At 30.5% G+C, this 20,014-nt stretch overlaps 1 protein-coding gene across 1 annotated transcript in view; it reads right to left on the bottom strand.

The window, feature by feature from the left end:
• The window catches only part of LOC143237848 (protein turtle-like), a 134,953-nt gene that overhangs the window by 22,556 nt on the left and 92,383 nt on the right, over nucleotides 1-20,014 (bottom strand). Inside the window, exons 4-9 of the mRNA XM_076477521.1 lie at nucleotides 12,835-13,038; nucleotides 9,591-9,884; nucleotides 7,627-7,917; nucleotides 6,718-7,005; nucleotides 5,675-5,974; nucleotides 65-190 (exon numbers count right to left, since the gene is read on the bottom strand). Coding sequence (XP_076333636.1) covers nucleotides 65-190; nucleotides 5,675-5,974; nucleotides 6,718-7,005; nucleotides 7,627-7,917; nucleotides 9,591-9,884; nucleotides 12,835-13,038 — 1,503 coding nt within the window. The remainder of the gene's footprint in view (nucleotides 1-64; nucleotides 191-5,674; nucleotides 5,975-6,717; nucleotides 7,006-7,626; nucleotides 7,918-9,590; nucleotides 9,885-12,834; nucleotides 13,039-20,014) is intronic.

Below are 20,014 nucleotides of genomic sequence, written 5' to 3'. Positions count from 1 at the left end.
AAGACACACAAATCTCTCTGAATATGCAAAAAATAAAAAACTTATAATACGCTTTAGTTCCTACCTTTCTTGCAAATATGTCCTCGAAGTTTCATGAACACTATGATAATCACACCAGCAAAAAATAAAGTAAGAACAACTCCGACTAATGTTCCCACAACTGGACTTAATATGGGCTCATAATTATCTGCTGCCAAAAAAAAAGAAAAAGAAAAACAATAAATTAATATTTTTCTTTCTGTAGACATTTGATTTCTGTAGAAGAACAACAAAATCGCTTATACTATCGAAAATTTTCAAATTAATTTTTATTTAGACTTTTCCTAGTAATGTAACTAGGATCCCTATTTATTTTGACATTACTTATTTTATTGGCCATTGGTTTTATAATGACAAAGAACTGTGATACTGGTTTACAATTCTATAAAGAACAAGGTGATGTAAATTTCTAACTCTCACAATAAATTAATTTTATTTCGGAATTTAGAATCATGATGACTCCTACGTTAAACATACAGACAATTTTATACAATTTTTATATTTTACCTGATTTTGTCATATAAACAAAAGAACTATTACTGATTTTTTAGTTTCCTTTTTTTACTATAAAAGTTAAGAATTTTTGGACCTTAAACAGAAACCAATAAAAAGATTGCGTAAACACAAAAAATATTGTTTGAATATATTCCTGATATAAAAAAATAATCAAAATATTAAGTACATAAAATTGTAAAATATGCCTAACCTACCTAAAATGAGTATATTTTCTGAGAAGCAAGCTTTGTTAGTACTGTACAGAGCAGCATGGATAACAATACATAAGACAGCTGCTATCGGCAACGTAATCAGATCTTATAATCTTGAAACATTAAATGTTACTGTTTGTTGATCAGTTCCACAGCTGCATACAACAATTAGCATTTTAAAACTGAAACATTAGATAACTGTTACGAAAACATTGTTGTATAGAGCTGGCAAAGATGAAACATAAACATCTAATGTCTTCATGTATAAAATGTTAGAGTGAAAACTCGGTAAAGAAATAAACAGAGAATACGAGATTAGTAAAATATGATTGACTGGCTTTTCTGTGTTGAAGGAGAGAAACAGTTACCACCATCACTAAAACATTTGTATTCGAAACAGAAAAAAACACACAAAATATCATTAAATAATTATCTCTGATTGAAACAGAGTTTTTCATAACAATTACTTGTGAACTGTATGAATTAATACGAGTTAAAATATATGTACATTCGAAAAATCATAAAGTTTAGTTTGTATGCACTTACAGAAGATTAAAGTTATTAAAAATACATTAAAAAGCGTGGCTTAATTTGCATTAAAACCGTGGTTCGTTGTAAGAATTTCAAGACTTGATGACAATTATCAAACAATATTGTGGTGTTTGGATTTTTTTTAATCAGAGTTATTTTACATTATCAATTATCTCTTGCAGCACTTTTACCTTGGATTACAGAGAAAAAGAAGAAAAAAGAACTCTCCTTATTGTCGGGTATAAATGTTTTTTTGTAGTTGAAATTTATTTACCATAAAAAATTAAAATAAATGCGTCAGTCTTGTGTTTTAATTCACAAGTTTTGGAAAAAAAAAAGTATTTCAAATTGAAATAGACTAAAATGTAAAGTGTAGCACTCTATAATATTTTAGTTTTTCTTGTGTAGCTTAAACATGATTTGCACCTTAAGACCATAAATATATCTTTTTACTTTTTACCAGCTACTATGACAAAACTATATATAGATAAATGACACTCGCCATAACTGTCATCCAAAGAACGGTTTAGTAAAAAAACAAACGTTTTAGGTGTGATTGCTTGACATACACTCCAATAAAAGTATTGAAAAAAAACGGAAGCCACAAAGACCAATATTCGAAACATGTAGCTTTATGAAACGATTCACGCAAAGATGTCGACGTAACAGATTTTTAAGATAAAACAAAAGGGAATATTTTTTTCCTGAATTTCTTTTAGGCAGGATTAGAGTAATTAGTCCATTAGTCCTTTTTTCTCTCTTTTACATCAGCTAAATATTTATGCGCCAACAATACCAAGTGTGGGACGCGTGAATATCAATTCAGTTTTATTACTTTTCAAAATCTTTATCAATATATCCTCAAACTGATTTTTTTAGGAATAATTAGAGTAAATCTACCTATGAGACCTTGAGATGGCTAAGATACATCAATCGAAGGGGTTTGAACTCCTGAATCGAAAACTGTAATTCGATTTTAAATTAATCACGGATAACAGGGCTAGAAGTTTGTACTTGGAAAATAACTAAAAAACTTCGAACCATTGTACACCCTATTCTGCGGCTAACAAATTAAGAGAGAAAAATCAAAATAAAATTCTGTGTTTATTTTGGAGTAAATACTTTGACTAATATATAGCAAATAATACTGAATTAAATTAGAAACGTCGAAATTCAGGGGAAACAAAAATGTTAAACTATCCTTGGTAATTATGAACCCGGTTATTCATTTCATGCGTTTCACAGATGGAGAGGATTAGGTTCGACAGCAGTCTCGCGATTATTTCGCATACAACTGTCAACCAAACAACAAGATGCGGTGGAGATTGTGTATTAATTTTAATCTGCTTTAGTTAGTTTGGTGTTAATGTTTAATCTAGTCATGCACATCCTTAGCCAACGTTCCAGATGACGAGAAACTCATTTGAAGTAAATATTTTAACATGAAATTACCTAACAAGGCCGAAACGTTGTTCTCTGCTTTATTTTGATAAAAATGTATTAATACTCATACAAGCCGTTTTGAGAAACATCTTATCCAACATTGTTTTATTTGTATTCTACGGGAAGGAACATGCTTCATTTAGAATGATAGCGCATTATTTTGCACCTCAAAGGATATGAAATACTTCCCATAGGACAAATTTGGAGATTTAATTGCAGTTGAAACTACGTTGCAGTATATGTGAGTTGTCCATTACAACAGGAGTTCCACAACAAGTAACTCCAATAATTAAAAGCTATTAATTCGTTATTGAATCGGACTGCGACCCCAAGGTTAAAATATAACCCTTTCCCCACTACCTTTTCAATAAAAGAAGTTCGAACAATATTACACGTGTGAGTAAGACTGTGTTTGGCCCGGCATGGCCAAGTGGTGAGAGCTCTTGACTCGTAATCGAAGTGTCGCAGGCTCGAATTTCCGTCACATCAAACATGGCTCGCCCTTTCAGCTGTGGAAGGTGTTACAACGAACGTTCGATCCCACTATTCGTTTGTAAAAGAGTAGCCCAAGAGTTGGGGATGGGTGGTTATGACAAGCTGCCTTCCTTCTAGTCTTATACTTTTAAATTAGGAACGACTAGCACAGATAGACATCGAGTAACCTTGGGCAAATTAAAAACAATCAAACAAATAAAACTGTGTTATGTATTCTGAATATGATAATACTTTCACCAGCTATAGCCAACTATTAACTTTCGAAGTAATTTTAATGCTAGTCTGATTAAGTTGAAATTATTTCATTGTTTGTAATTAAACACAAAACTATACAATGGGCTATCCACGCTCTGTCCTCCACGAGTATCGAAACTCGATTTCCATTGTTGTAAGTCCGAAGACCTTCCGCTGTGTCACGGAATGGCGATTACGTTGTCAATCGAAGATGAAACGTATACATCTTTCAACCTCAAATTGTCAGTTTGTTAAGATACCAAGTAACAATAATGTAGACAGCAGGAACTGTAAAGTAGAGTATAAATTCAAAACCACACCAAATAAAACTGATTTTAAGTTTTTTCGATTGTAATCCACATATTAAGTAATTTTATATTCTTACTTGTCAAAGTTTTCAGACTAAGAATCTGATGTAAAACATTAGGTGAAGTTGCTCATTTATTATGTAATTCACGTAGGAAGTCCCAATAGTAATTACTGTGACTCTATATACAAATGAATAATTTGTATAAACTTTATGACAAGGAAAATTAATTACTTTTGGTGAGGGTATGCAACAACCCTTTCTGACAAGAGATAACAATTATTCTTATACAGTAAAGATTTACTTAGTTCGAGAATTTAGAATTTCTAGAATGAAATATCCTTTGCATTTAATAGCATTTGTAAGAAAAATAATACAACTCAATTTTGGGTGCCAGGACAATCCAGAATGAGACATGCAGCAAGTCGTACACCAGTTTTGGAAGCAAAATTGCTGCTATTTATAACAAGTGAGAATCAATAGGTATAAGAGTCAACAACAAAAACTGTCCACATGCTCCAGGCAACAATAACGAACAAAATAAAGAAGGATATATCTGTGTAAAACTGATTCATGTCCCATATACAGAAGTTACTACCATCGAATATTTGTTCATATTTTGCACGTCCAAAGCAACTGAATAATTATTTGTGTATTCTCTACCAAGACATTCTACCCCAGTCCTTGGGCGTATCGTCGATAAAATTGAGTGTGACCTTACTGTTGAGACGAGTGATAGGAAACCATTGTTCTTACACTCTAGATTGTGTATGAAAAACCTGAAAGGTGAAGTGTTTCTCTTTAGATATGCCAATGTTGTGATGAAACATTTTGCAATACAAAATACGCTGCGAGACTAATGTAAATGATTCATAGTTGTGAGATAGAGCGTGACCAAACGTGACAACAATGACCGTAATGAAGTGATGAGGTTATAAATTTATTTTACTATATCGTTCTCAACCTATATATTGATGTATGCCACAAGTTTGACTTTTAAATTTTGAAGTAATTTAAAATTAATTATTTGAATCAGTTGTAGGTATTAAACAACATGTAAAAAGTTTACGTTTTTTCAATCTATAGCTTTCAGTGTGTCAGTAAAAAGTTCAATAAACTAAAAAACTTAGAAAATTGCTACTGATTATAAAGAAAATTAAAAAAGCACGGAATAAAACTAGGAGTAAATCAAATATAATTAAAAACTCTCACGGAAAATGACAGTATTTGTAGTTTATAAATCTCGCGTAAAGCTACACGAGAGTTATCGAGAGTTATCTGCGCTAGCCGTCAGTAATTTAGTAGAGTGAAACTAGAAGGAAGGCACTAGTCATCACCACCCACCGCCAGCCCTTGGGCTACTATTTTACCAATGAATAGTGTAATTGATGGTAACATTATAATGCCTTCACGGCTATAAGGGTAAGCACGTTTGGTATAACAGGGATTCGAACTCGCAACCGTCGGATTACGTAAAAGAGCGCCTTAACCACCTGGCTATGAAGGGCCTTGTAGTTGATATTTATTTATCTAAAACTCATACATGCAAGTAATTTAACTAATATTTTCTGGTAGATGTAAACAAAAAAATATATGAAATCAAGGATTAAGATAGGTATAAAGTTTTTACCTTTGAAAAGTACAAGTTATATCGCTCAGAAATTTATATTAATTAAGTACATTTTTTTCTTGAAAATAGCATTCATTATATAAGTATCACATTCTAAACGCCATTTTTAAGTGATTGTCACAAAAATTGACCTTAGCAATTTATAATGTTTGATGCCTTAGATATAAGGTTGCCTTGTTGTGGATTTTTAAGTCAACAACGTTTCAGCTTTTCGTTTTTGTCAGTAATAACTTATATAGCTTCTGGTATTTATTTCACAGAAAAAAACACAAAAAATTCAGTACATACCAGTTCTTTTTATAGGGGATGATAATGTACTGGCTGTTAATGTAATCGCAGTACTCTTCCCTTTAGAATTCGATGAATATAAAGCAAGAATAAAAGACGTTCCGAATGGTAAATCATTTGCTACAAACACGGGTCTGTCAGTTTTGGTAATATTCTTTTGTATCCGTTCTAGTACCATGTTGAATATTTCCAAATGGAATGTCTGCTTCAATCCACCGTCGTATCCAGGATCACATTTTACTTTTATGACTGTTGTTGATCTATTGATCAGTCCGCAATTACGTAAAGCGTCAGGAGGACCTCAATGAAAAAAAAAATCACAATATAATCGCATTGAACAATATGCAATCTGTTTAGTATGTAATATCAAAATATTTAACTAAATATTAATCAAACTGATAGCCTTTATTTTAATTTCGTTAAGCCATGGTTTTCGATACATTGATAAATTACAATAAACAGAAGTGATTACAATAAGAAAACTTAATAGTTGACACAATGTATTATTAGTTACAAGTTAATTGATATATGTTATCATAAATTCGTATATTCATTTATTACTACGAAAGAAAACATTTTTATTTTGTACACTAAAATCTTTTTTTATTAGTAAATAGTGATTTACCCCTGAGTGACACAACAATTTATCTACGGATTTACAATGCTAGAATCCGTATTTCGATACCCGTAGTAGGCAGCTTATGTTTAATCTTCAAATCTTCAAACAAATGAATATTAATGAATAAATTATCTGACTACTAATTATTAAATAGTTAAACAAATAATATTTTTATGTTTCCAAAACTATGTAGAAATATTAAAATATTAGACCACACAACAAAATTCTAAATAAATAAGTTTAAAAATATTTTAATAAATTACAAATTATGTTTACTAAACGCAGATCTTACAAGTTAAGATATGGATAGATCTGTAATCACCATTTATTTTAGTTACTTTTTATATTATTTTTAAATTAATGTCTAACTACTTTTTAAAACTATTTGTATAACATTATGATAGATTCCATGAACTTAAGGTACCTGCTGGTATAACAGTGAAGACACATGGTTCTTTCTGGATACCAAGATCGTTACTAGCCAAACAGTACAATAAACTGTAACCGGTCATTTTGTCATATTTGTAGATTACTTCAGAGTGAGTTCCATTCGATTTAAAAGAGTTTATTTCGATTAAACCCAAAGAGTTGTTAAGGAACCATTTGAATGAAACATTGGAAGGAGTAGCTTCTATTTCACATTCAACTATAATTGATTCATTTGGTGCTACTCTGTACACTGTCTTCTGACCCCTTTTGCAAAAAGGGATGCCTGTTAAATGAAAGTATATGGTTAATACGCAAAATGTATGTAAAATATTCACTTTCATAATGCGATTATTTATAAACAATGTTTATCTTTGAATCTCAGAAAGGCAGGTATGGGTATTTATACTTTTATTGATAAGGAGAGAACAACGTTTCAACCTTCCTAGGTTAATAAACCTGAAGATAAACTAGGAAGGTTGAAACGTTGTTCTCTTCTTATCAATAAACGTGTTAACACCCATAACAGCCGTTTTGAGATACATTTTTATTTCAAGTGAGTTTCTCGTCATCAAGGATGTTTTTCTTTCCACAAAACTGCTAAACAACAGTTTCGAATTCGCACAACAGCATTGCTTTTAACGTATTTTGTTACATTAAATCTATATTTAAAGTAACTGCTCGTTATCCATTACATTTACCAAACACAGTTAAATTAACATTTATCCATTTAATATGACAATGGTATACTCAGCTGTACAAAATAAACTAAAATTTAAACCATTAGGAAGAATATAACTATTTTAGTGTCGGTGGAGATACTTACTTCGATGTATATTTTCACAACAAAAGGTATATTTTATTTTTTTCTCTTTAATATTTATATTACATAACGAATACCACTTACGGTTTATCGCCAAAAGTACTTCTTTGCTCACTCCTTTGCCTTTCATGTTACTTCCCACACACCGATATCTACCACTTTGATCATTTGTTATCGTCTTCAGCACCAGGGAATGGTTCTTGATAATTATATTTTCTCGCGGATTGCCAAGAAGAGGTTTTCTGTTAAACTGCCATCCAATTTCTGTAACCTGAGGATTGGCTTTTATATTGCACTCAAAATAAACATCGTCACCTTCTTTGACGAGATCGTTTTGTACTTTTGTTTTAAGTGCAAGTGAAAGGATTGGTAAATCTAAAATAAATTCCAGATATATAAAAAATATATATTAAAATGAGAACCAAGCAAATAATTTGAACGAAGTAATAAATAATTAATTATGCAGCGTTTTTGTTCATTTCTAATACTTTTATAATACTTTATTATGATCATAACTATGTAATATATTTTTCGTGAAATGGCATCCTCATATTCTAACGAGATACAAGTGGTAAAGATAAGTATTATATAAAACTAATCTTTTGACTTTTGTTCATGCTATTGAAGCATACATATTTGAAGACGATAAATACAATCCTCGCTACATACGTGGTTAACCATTTAATTAGTAGTTTTTTTTATTAAAGACTTTTACAGCGGTCTTACAACTTATTACTAACCTGAAACTTTGTGAAACCCTGTAAAAATAAACATTTAAGCTGAACAAAAAGTAACAAGGATGCAAAAGGTTTGTAACATGAAGTTATTTGAGTTCTTTGTTAGAACAAACTACAGATACTACAGACAAATTGAGAAAAGTAAAAACTACGTCCAGACATTTTTCCCCAAAGATAAATGATGTTATATTTATAAATATAATAATTTTATGGGTTGCCTTTAACAGGTATTAGAAATGTAAGATGTTATTTAAAACAGCAATAACTTTATGATATCCATGAAATAGATCAAGCAAATACATTTAACGTGTATTTTTCCATGAAAATTGACTTACAAACATGCCATCTGAACTTACTAATTCCACATTCACAAATAAAACAATTAAAATTTTTGCATTTGATTATTTTTTCTCAATTACAAAGTTTTTTTTAAATCTTATTGCGTAAATATTTACTCAACCTATAGACAACACATACAGATCACATCACTGTTTAAATTATTTGTGCTTGGATTTACTCAATTTTTCGTTACAATCTAAAAATCATTATTTTATTTAATTTTTGCCTAACTGTGTCTATATAAAATGTCTAAAAGTTAAGAATCAATGCTTTATTTAAATAAATTTAGAACGTTTATAGATGACTAGAAGTTACGAAACAGCGCTTCATTTAACTTTAGTGTACTGATGTTTTTTATTTACAGAATTGTTTGAAAGCTATTTCTATATACTTGTTAAATAATTATAGGACGCGTTTGCTGGGATCAAATTGTCACTTACAAATTTTTATTTTAGTACATTTGATTCATGTAAATAAAATATTAAATATTTTGAAAAGGAAAAATTAAAAGTGGTAGCGTTTTCTGAAGAAGTTGTTCATTTAATTTTAATGTAACAGTTTATCATAGATTTTCGTCAGTTTTTGAAAGACAAACAATAGAATATTTTCTAGAAATGAAAAATTGGTTTTATCATTCATCATTAGCTACATCTATAGTATTTGCTTTGTTCAACATGCTGTTATTACCACTTTTCTGTGAGATGCATCTAACAATTATGAAGATCTAAGATTATATCTACATTAAAATTTATCAAATTCAATCAAGATGAACTTCCAATGAATATATTAAGATGTTTAGGTTATTTTTTGGTCATAGAATCCTGAGAATAATTTTATTACCACGTGTTTCAACAAAATTAATTCGAAGAAAAATTGTTTAATTTTATGTTGCAAACTGTTTTCGATGGATAACAAATATTATAGAATAACACTTTGCCATATTTTTCAATAAATATTTTACATCATACTTACACATTACATCAAGTTTCCATTTAGCTTCTAAGGCACTATTTACGATGTCAGGATTATCAGCCCGACAAGTCAATATCTTCCCATTATCATGAATTTCCGGTGTAAAATATAAATTGCTGATAGTAATATTTTCTACTGTTGTTGTCGCAGAGGCTGAGAAGATTTTTATTCCATCTTTCCACCATGTCATTCTAGCAGGAGGTCTAGCGCCCCATGAGTAACATTCCAAATGAACTTTCTCATTTTCTGATAAAGGTCTTCTTCTTGAGGTTATACGGACGTGTAGGGGTTTCACTTCAGAAACATACGTAAAATTTACGTTACTTAATAAACGAGTTAACTGAAATTTGAATACTAATATAGAAATAAAAGAATAGTTTTCTAAATTTACCACCTAAAAGAAGGAGAACACAATAAAAGAAGACTTTCTCGCTTAGTAGACTTGTAACAAAACTTTTAGACAAGACCAAGAACAAATGGGAAAGCGTCATACACATTAGACAGATAAAAATTAAAATGAACGGAAGAAACCAAACTACAACAATACAGCGTCTGCAACCAGTTTAAAAAGATCTATTGGACAACCCGCTGCAAATCATAAAGGTCGAATAACAAAACAATACAATCTCAAACGTCTAGATAAAAAAGCTATACAATTACGTGAATGAAAAATAAAATTATCGTTTCAAATTTAGAAAAGCAGGGATAAAAATAAGTCCAGTTGCTGTCAGTGGATGTTAGTTATAGATGTGGGTCGGTATGAGCTTATTCATCTTTAACGAATTCACTGTTGTACATTTATTTTAGTGCCCACGTTTGTTTCTGTATAATTTTCCTTTTTGCTGGTGACATATTTTTGATTGTGGGTTGCGCAATTTCCGCAATTTGGTTCTCCAAATTTGTAGAACGTTCTTGAAAGTGAGAATCAACAATATTTGTTTACGAAATCGCGCTAGAATATTGTTGAAACGTCGAAAAAATCCCGTGATTCGTATAAGACAAAGGATATTGTTATTGAACAGCTACAGCTAGTGTACTATTGGCCGACAAAGCTATAATTGTGATTAACGCATATTAATAGAAAAACTACAGAATTGGACCTGGATCGTTTATAGTATTCAAACATTAAAAAAACATTCAACTTTAAGAAATAACTTTGAACGTTAACATTTCTCCGAAGACATTAAATATCTTCATCGATAAAAAGTGAATTTGTAAGGGTGTGAGAGTAAAAAGACGTCGTTTGCTTAAGCGACGTGCAAAAATATCAACTAAGAATTAATTTTGTTCGTCGTGAATCAGGATCATCGAAAAATATATTCAGACACAGACCGGATACAAAACTCACTATTTTTGTAAGCTTTTAAACTCTTGTATATAAACTATCATTTGTAATAACTATTAGTATTAACTGTCATAATAAATTGTATTATTTCTATGTTTCTATATTAAAATGGTTCAGCATGTCCAAGTGGTTAAGGTACTCGACTCTTAATCTAAGGATCGTGAGTTTGAATCTCCGTCACATCTAACATGCTCGCCCATTCTTAACCCACTGCGTTATAATGTGACAGTCAATTTCACTATTCGTAAGTAAAAGAATAGCTCAAGAGTTGGCGGTGGGTGATGATGAGTAGCTGCCTTCCCTCAAGTCTTACACTGCTAAATTAGGGATGGCTAGCGCAGATAGCCCTCGAGAATCTTCGCGCGAAATTCAAACCAAACCAACTATATTAAAATACTTTTGTGTTAAAATTTGAAATAGTTTGTATTATTCTTATTGGCAAATACCATAAATTTAATACATATTAACATTTAACTAACTTGTAAAATCAATCTTCTGGTTACTCGAAATAGTGATACGTTACGTTATATAAAAAATTGGAGACACGTCCGAAATTAATAATAACATGTGATATAACACATTCAAATCCAAAATCCAAATCTTAATTCAATTTATATTTATCAGTGCAAACAAGAATTTAAAAAGTTTAGAATTAGAATTTAAAAAAATCGATGAGAAAAATGAACTAAAGAAGTATATTGTTGAGATATTATTGGATGATAATTTGTTGACTGAAGAAACATTAAAGGAATACTCTAGTGTCTTTACTAGCCAAGCAGAGATGAGTGATAAAGATAAGTTAGAAATCCAATTAAAACTCAAACAAATCAAGCTTGAACAAGCTCACATCTAATTCCAGAAAGAAGAAGCCAGTATGGAAACAGAAAGAGAAAGCAAACGTCTCGAAAAAGAGAAGCCTAAATTGAAGCCGAAAAAGAGAAAGAGTAAGTCCGTATAGAAGAAAAAAAGAAAGTAAACGTCTCGAGGCTGAACAAGCCCGTATTGAAGCCGAAAAGAAAATTAGGATGAAAGAAATGGAAAGTAAACTCAACTTTGATCGACCAAGACAAAATGACAACTTTCAACTCAATCTACATATTAAAATACCACCATTTCACGAAAATGAAACTGATTATATGAATATTTCCAGCATTTTCAGAAAGTTGCCTAAATCATAAAATGGTCCACCGAAAAATGGCCATTACTGTTACAAAGTATTTTGAGTGGTTATGCCCAAGAAGCTTACGTTGCTCTCTCTCTAGAAAATTGTACCAATTTTGATAAGATTAAAGCAGTTATCCTCAAATCTTATGAGTTAATGCCAAGTTTTCATCGCAATGAATTTGGAGATCATCGCAAGCAAGATAGTTAAACTTATATGGAATTCGCCCACGAAAAAGAGGTTTATTTTGATCGATGGTGTAATTCTATGCATATTGGCAACAGTTTCGACAAACTAAGACTATTATGTCTAATTCAGGATTTCAAAAGCTGTACAAGTGACGACCAGAAAAGTTATTTGGATAAAAGAAAGTTAAACACTACAGTAATCTGCTTCTTTTTCTGGTGTTTACACTTAAAAAAAACCAAAAAAAACTCCTGCCATCCCAGCAAAAACCAATGTCTTTCCAGTCCGTTTAAGTTGAATATTCTTTTAAAAATCCAGCTCTTATGGTTCGAAATCTCTAAACAGTCATGAAAAAAACTATTTTTTTCAGCCATTTCTTTGAAATTTCAAATCCATAACAGACACCAAAAATAATCATTAGTAATTAATTACTTTCTGAAATATTTGAATTAAACATATTCTTAAGCATGACAACTAGAAAATATTTATAAAGCTAAGTAATTAAATAAAAACTACATCTAGTATTATATTAAATAATTATAATAGCTTACAGTTCATATCTAATGTGATAGAACTCGATACAGGAGGGGTAAAATTTGTATTTGATGCCTGACAGGTTAGCACAGTCCACAGATGTTCTCTCTCTAAAACTTCAATAACTAATTCGTTTCTGGCTATTTTCAGTGGCGTAATAATGTAGTCATCATCTAATATAGCTGTATTCTGCCACCAGGTGATATCTGGAGGTGGGTCGCCTGGGGATGAAAACGTGAAACAGAATCTATAATTCGACTAATTGTAAAAATATAGAATAAATTAATTTATGTTACACAAATCATTCTCATAAGTTCCTTGAGGCTGAAACAAACTTTTGTATGAATTACAGCTGATTTTAAGTTCTGAATTTGAAATTATTTTCTGCTCAATTTGTGTCTGAAACATAATTTTACAATGATGAAAAACACGATAATATAGATATTGTGTAACAGTATTTAAAACCATGAATTTCTCAGGGAATACTTTTAAATATAACAAATAATGACAGTGTCGTATCACCTCTTTTCACTGTTTGATAAATACAATATTCAACTCTCATCTACACAAAAGATGTAGTTGTTATAAACTTTCTTAATACATTAACAAAATATAACTACATTGATTTTACAAAATGTTAGCTGCAAACAATATTGTATACTCTGTTATTTCCATAAGTTACCGTCTAATAATTCATAAAAGAGATCTTGAAATAATTCAAGTAATTGTACATCTTGATTAATATATTTTGAATACAATGCTCATCAGCGGCACAGCTGTATGTCTTCAGATTCACACCGTTAAAAATCGAGTTTCAATACCCGTGGTGGACAGAGCACAGATAGCCCATTGTGTAGATTTGTATTTAATTCCAATCAATTAAGTGAAAAGAATAAAACATCAAATATTTTGAAATTACACACTGAACATTATAAGCCTGTTTTTACTATATTCATCTAATCCAACTTTGGAAGGTTTAAAATGCTCTGAATATACAATTACAATAAAATGGTGCGTCTAATATTTAAGTTAGTTATTAATGTTTAAGAATTACACTTGTTTTATTTGAAAGGTACATGTACGTGGGATTAATTTTTGTTTATTAAATATTTATTATGTTGCCACAAAACGGTTACCAATGATAAAGGGACTTTCCATGAATTTTTTGATAATTTGATTATTTCTCAGTTACATTTTTCTGGTACGTTAATATAGATTACTTTTTATTTCTTCTTCCCATTTTTTTTTCAGAAATAAAATATATTCTACTATTGAAACAAAATATTTGTTAGGAAGCATTTTTGTCTTTTTATTATTATAAAGTTAAAGAAGCGATCAAACTTTCAAACTTTTGAAAAAAAAACTAAAGTTAACTGCTATATTTAAAGACGTCTGAAACTGAACGGCTGTCTATTTCCACATACATTCCTCAAATAAATGTAATTCGGTGAAAAGCATTTATTGTTTATCACTATATTTTTTTTTATTTAGCGTTAGATTCTTCAAACTATTTTTAGAGAAAAATATGCGCAATAATATCTTCAAAGATACTGAATAAATCTTGAAAGAATCCTGTTTTATTTCGCTAGAGAGCAAGAAGAAAACTGGATACAGTGAAAATATTAAAAATAGGTTCGTAGTGCAAAGGTTTTCTTTTAATTTCGCAAAAAGATACACGAGTGTTACCTCCGCTAGTCATCATTAATTTAACAGTGTAAGACTAGAAGGAAGGCAGCTAGCTAGTCATCACCACCCCCTGTCACCTCTTGGGCTACTTTTTCGCCAACGAATAGTGGGATTGACCGGGTTATTATAACACCACCATGGCTGCAAGGGTGAGCGTGTTTGGTGCGTCGGGGGCTTCGAACCCGCAACCCTCATATTAGGAGTCCAGTGTCTTAACCACCTGGCCATGCTGAGCCTAGTACAATGGCGTAATGTCTTTCGATAAGTATAAAATTTTAATTTTATTGGATGCAGATGCTTGGCAGAAAAACATTTATACCCAGTGAAAGTGCTACCAAAAAGCATATTGTTTTCTACAATATCTGAGAAAAGGTGAGGTTCCATTTTGTTTAAAAATAATAATTTTAACTCAACTGAACATATCAATGTGATAGAAAATTAGCCTTATCAGATAATGCGAAAAATAAATACATAAACAAACATATTTTATTAGAAATGACAAAATTGATAATTACATTTAGCGAATATACTGAAACGAGCCAAATATTTTAAAAGAACCATGAACTGCCTCTGAAAAGTGACAATATGATACATGATACCTGGGTCATTCAATATTCATAGAAACGTTATAAAAACTATCGATAAGAAAATAAAAACTACAAGAAATGTAATACTAGTTGTATTGATTTTAAAACCATTTTCAATTTTTATTTCTGCTAACATTGTGATTCATATAGCTAAATTAAGATATCTAAATTTGCTACAGATGTGATATTAAGTATTTATTCAACTGGCATCACTTTACTTGTTTGGGCACTTTTATTCCAGTATTTATTTTGTTTTGATTACTCATTCCAATAATGTTACAAATAACCACCGATTACTACTTTCTCTTGAACATTAAATTTTTACCCATATTTATTTGTTTTATATATCCACGAAAAGAAAGAAAAAGATCAAAAACTTCCAGAATAGTAATATTTCTGATAGCTTTAAATTTTACGAGAATTAAAACTACAATAACAAATTTATAAAATTTAATATGTACTTTGGCCTGCACAAAGGTGTATAAAATGCCAAATTAGAGTTTAAATTTTATAAATTTGTGATTTTAGTTTTAATTTTTGTTTCATAGCTTTTTATAGTAGGGCTTCTACTTTGTTTTAAAATTCTTACTTTTTAATACTCTTATGTTTTATTTTTCATATTATATTTGTATAAAGTATGTACTTAACTTTTAGAAACTGTCATACGTCTGTTTATCGATATGTAGCACTTTCTGTTGGGTTGAATTGGGTCAAAAAGACATTTAAGTACATGCTAGATATTTTTACCATTTATAAAATAAATATGTATGTATTTATCAAAATATTAAAAGTAGATATTCATAGATCAGCTGGAGAAATATTGTAGCGATACTTCTAGCCGTCTAGGGGCTGGTCCCACTGACATGATCTTTTAGATAGGTAGATAATAGACAAAAAAAAATATATTCAATAGTATAACCTGCAACGATGTCTTAGCAACCATTTAACATTTTATTGTTATACTGTAAACTCTAGAGTTCTCCTTAAAGAAAATCATCACTGAGGATCAAGACTATCGAATCTCCGTTGCTCCAAACATGCTTGCCCTTTCAACCGTTGTGGCGTTATAACGTGACGGTCAATTCCAATATTTGTTCACAAAGGGTAGCTCAAAAGTTGGCGATGGGTGATGATAACTGGCTGCCTTCTCTCTGGTCTTACACTGCTAAATTAGACACGGCTAGCGCTGATAGTCCATGTATAGCGTTGTGCAAAATTCGAAAAACAAACAAACGAAATCCTATCTCACATGACATTGACTTTTTAAAGTGTTATAACACAAAATTATTATCCCTAAACAAAAAAAATGACCATTTAAATGAATAACAATTGCACAAATTTTGATGGGTTCATTCGTAAGCTCTCTATATAAGTTAATATTTTTCGTTGTTTCGTTGTTAATATGTTTCTTTTTCATGAATACATGTGGCTAAAACTTTAGTATCAGTTTCATGTATGTCTAAACAAAATATTTTTGACGTCGCTTTCTCTAATATTTGTCTAAAACACATTTCTTGTTTTAAATTGTCTAAATTCACAACAACTTGATATTTAAATTAAGGTTCATGAAGAAAATAATCAAACTTTTCCTCCTGTAGACATATGCTTCCTTTTTTCACAGACCTTAAGATTTTTGCTTACTGTAAAAAGTAATCGTTATATTTCGTCTTTTTGGCAGAGGTTATCGAATCTATTCGACGAACCGACTTATTCATAATGAAACTTTTTATGTAATATCTTGAAAAAAGGAGAATTAAAACCTGTTAGAAAAAAAAATGTTAACAAATTCTGTAGCACCGAAGTTCAAATCAAAATCTTAGCAACCACGTCATCTGTTATTTCTTTTATTTCCTGTTTGAATGACAATTATTATTTGATTTCGGCGTTGAATTCCACACGAAAGCTAGCTGTATTAGCCGTTAATAACTTTGAAGTGATAGTCTAGACTCTAGAAGGAAAACCAAAAGTTAACACACTTATAGCTTGGCATCCTCTTGTCATACAGATTGGTGGGATTGTTTGGCCATAATGGAATAGAACCACATAACGTTAGCTTCACATTTCGATACGCTATCAATTGTCCGATCTTGCACATCAAAGCAGATATTAGTTTATTGAACTGAGAGTTGAGAAATTATCTACATTTAACATTACATTAAAAAAATATATTTATGTGATGTGAATAGTTTGCTGTTGTAGGCCCAGCTTACTGTACCCGTTAAACTTGGATATTTATTAGAAATCTCATCCTTAAAAATTGTATTAGCTTTTTAACGAACATAATATGACGCAAGAACCCTACCAAAAACGTATTAAAAATCATCTTTTCATTTACTAATTCTTTTGTTTGTGTATTGTTAAGCACAAAGCTTCTCAGTGAACTGCCTGTTGCCTGCTCTTTTCTGGTACAAAAACTTATTTTTTTATGATTATAAGCTAGTAGGCTTGTCATTGAGTTCTCGAGTTGTGGTAGGAGTCAAGGTTAATATTTAATTTTCAAAATATGTACAATATTTTTCGAACTCCGTGGGGTGTACTGTATACTGATTTGAATTCAATGAATAAATTCACAATTGAACATGCAAAAGATGCATAACCATGAAATTAACAACAAAATGATCGAAAATGCTGAGATTCTATTGGAACCAATAAAATATAAAACATCAATAATAACAATATTTATAGAGCATACGTCTAAGGACATGACAGATATAAATATTTATACATTTTAATTGAAATAAACTAAATAACGCCACAATATTATATCTACAGTGTTTCTCAGTGAAAAAGATATAGAAGGAGAATCATACCATTGATAAATTTTGAATAATTTGTTAAGAATGTGCAGTTCAAGTGATCTGAGGATCTATTTGCTGAGGAGAAGACACTGCTCCCATATTGCCCCCATGTTTATTTTGAGGCTTACTTTCCGCAGAAAGAAATGGATACAGATGCATTTGCAGTGATCATAAATTTCCTTGCAATGGAATGATTAAAGGACTTTGTATCGTGACAGTCTATAAACATTTGGAAAGGTTTTGGAAATTCCCGTTTGAAATTACCGCACACATGCATATTTGCTTTTCACATACTCAAAAACAGCAGTATAAACCACAACCTAGATAATTTCAAAACTGACAGTTCAGATAAGTCTGACATAAAACGTGGATCATAAAAAGAACGCTACTGATCGATTTTCGCTGACCTATTTTCAACAGCATCACCATTTTTCTTACGTAAGACTTTTCCATTATTTTCACCTTAAACACATATAAGCATAAAAATATTACATGATAACAGTTTTACATATGTGATTTTCAACTAAACTTCGATCCACAGAACTTTTATGTGAACATAAGGATAGCAATTAATGTGATGACTTCCTGATCAGTTTATCTCAAATTACGCATTAACAATATAAATTTTTATTCACATTCGCAGTGATATTTAAACTAGCAGCAATAAATCATTTTGAAATATTACGTGTGATGATCATGATTCACGCGAACACATAACAGAAAATAACCTTTCATCAACTTTTGTTGAAGTAAAATAAACCACTATTACATGTTTACTAATGTTAATTTATTTTCGGTCACACATTAATGTCGTATTTAATTTAACCAGTGTAGAACGGCAAGTCTGGGTGCTTATAATGCTAGAATTCGAGTTTTGATACCCATGGTATTTTGTTCAACAATAGACTCAATCAAACCAAACTGGTCAAAGGTATTTCATTTCAGTTAAATATATTTGAAAGAAAAGTAATTCACTGTAATCAGATCTAAAACATGTTTCATGTTTCGTGGATTGTAAAACATCACAATATTTTTCTTTCTTTCACAGTGTTTCTTTAATAGCTATAAATAATACAATATTTTGTATGATTGTACTTAAATTTGAAAAATACAAGTTTATGTTACTTCACTCGCCTTATTTAAAACCATGTAGATCTTTATCTTATTAAATATATTAGTGGTCTATGATTAATTAAAAAGTGGAGCTCATATTCACGAAAATTTATGTAATTTTCCGTTAATGTGATTTTTTTTTGTAACTAATACCAAATGTGTACGTTAATGTGCGTCAAACGTTTCTAAATAGAATTGGAGAATTAAAGACGTGTCATTGGAAACTTTTCAATAACCATTTTTATATGGATTAGCTACTCCCTTCTTGGTTAATTAATTAACGTTTCAACGAATTGTCGGTCGTTCTTTGAGAAGAGAGAACTATTAAATGTTGTTTAGAATAAAGGATACTGAATATAAGGCTGTTGTTTTTGGATATTTCACATCAAGAACTGTTTGCATCAGACCTCCCTAATTTGGTATGTAACGGATTTATTAGTATATACATTTGTTTTAATACTGATGTTTGTTTTATTTAAATATATATTTAGAAATGCATGTAATTAATATTGTTAAATGTGTATTGTAAAATTTCCGCCTATTTACTAAAGTTGTATAAGATTCTCGAGTGTATGAATCAATAATGAGTATGTGTGTATGTAAATACTAGTGACTGGAAGTATTTTTGCGAACTAAAATACCGAGAACCTCGTATAACAATTATAAAATATAGCCATCGGAACACGGGGAGAGACAGCATTTACTGTTGGTTTGCTACAGTTGGTATACATTAAACCTCGAAAATTATAACTGCAACTAACACTTATTAATCGAGAATTTTCGGATATTTGACCAAGAAAGTTTATAGATTTCGAATATTACAAACCGTTTAATTTCAGCTTATTAACTTCGAACGTTAGAATTTCTACAAAGACACTGTGTAACTTTAACTGTTATAAGCTTACGTTTGAAGAGCTAGCTAGCTCGCCGTTAAGTGAATTGCGCCTATATCAATTCGAAATTAAGTCGCTCTTCCTGAACTCTCGATGAGATATCAAGGAAATTCTGGATCG

The sequence above is a fragment of the Tachypleus tridentatus genome, chromosome 13 (genome assembly GCF_004210375.1).
Source record: "Tachypleus tridentatus isolate NWPU-2018 chromosome 13, ASM421037v1, whole genome shotgun sequence".
NCBI classification, from domain to species: Eukaryota; Metazoa; Arthropoda; class Merostomata; order Xiphosura; family Limulidae; genus Tachypleus; species Tachypleus tridentatus.
This window is presented reverse-complemented; position numbering and strand designations above follow the sequence as displayed.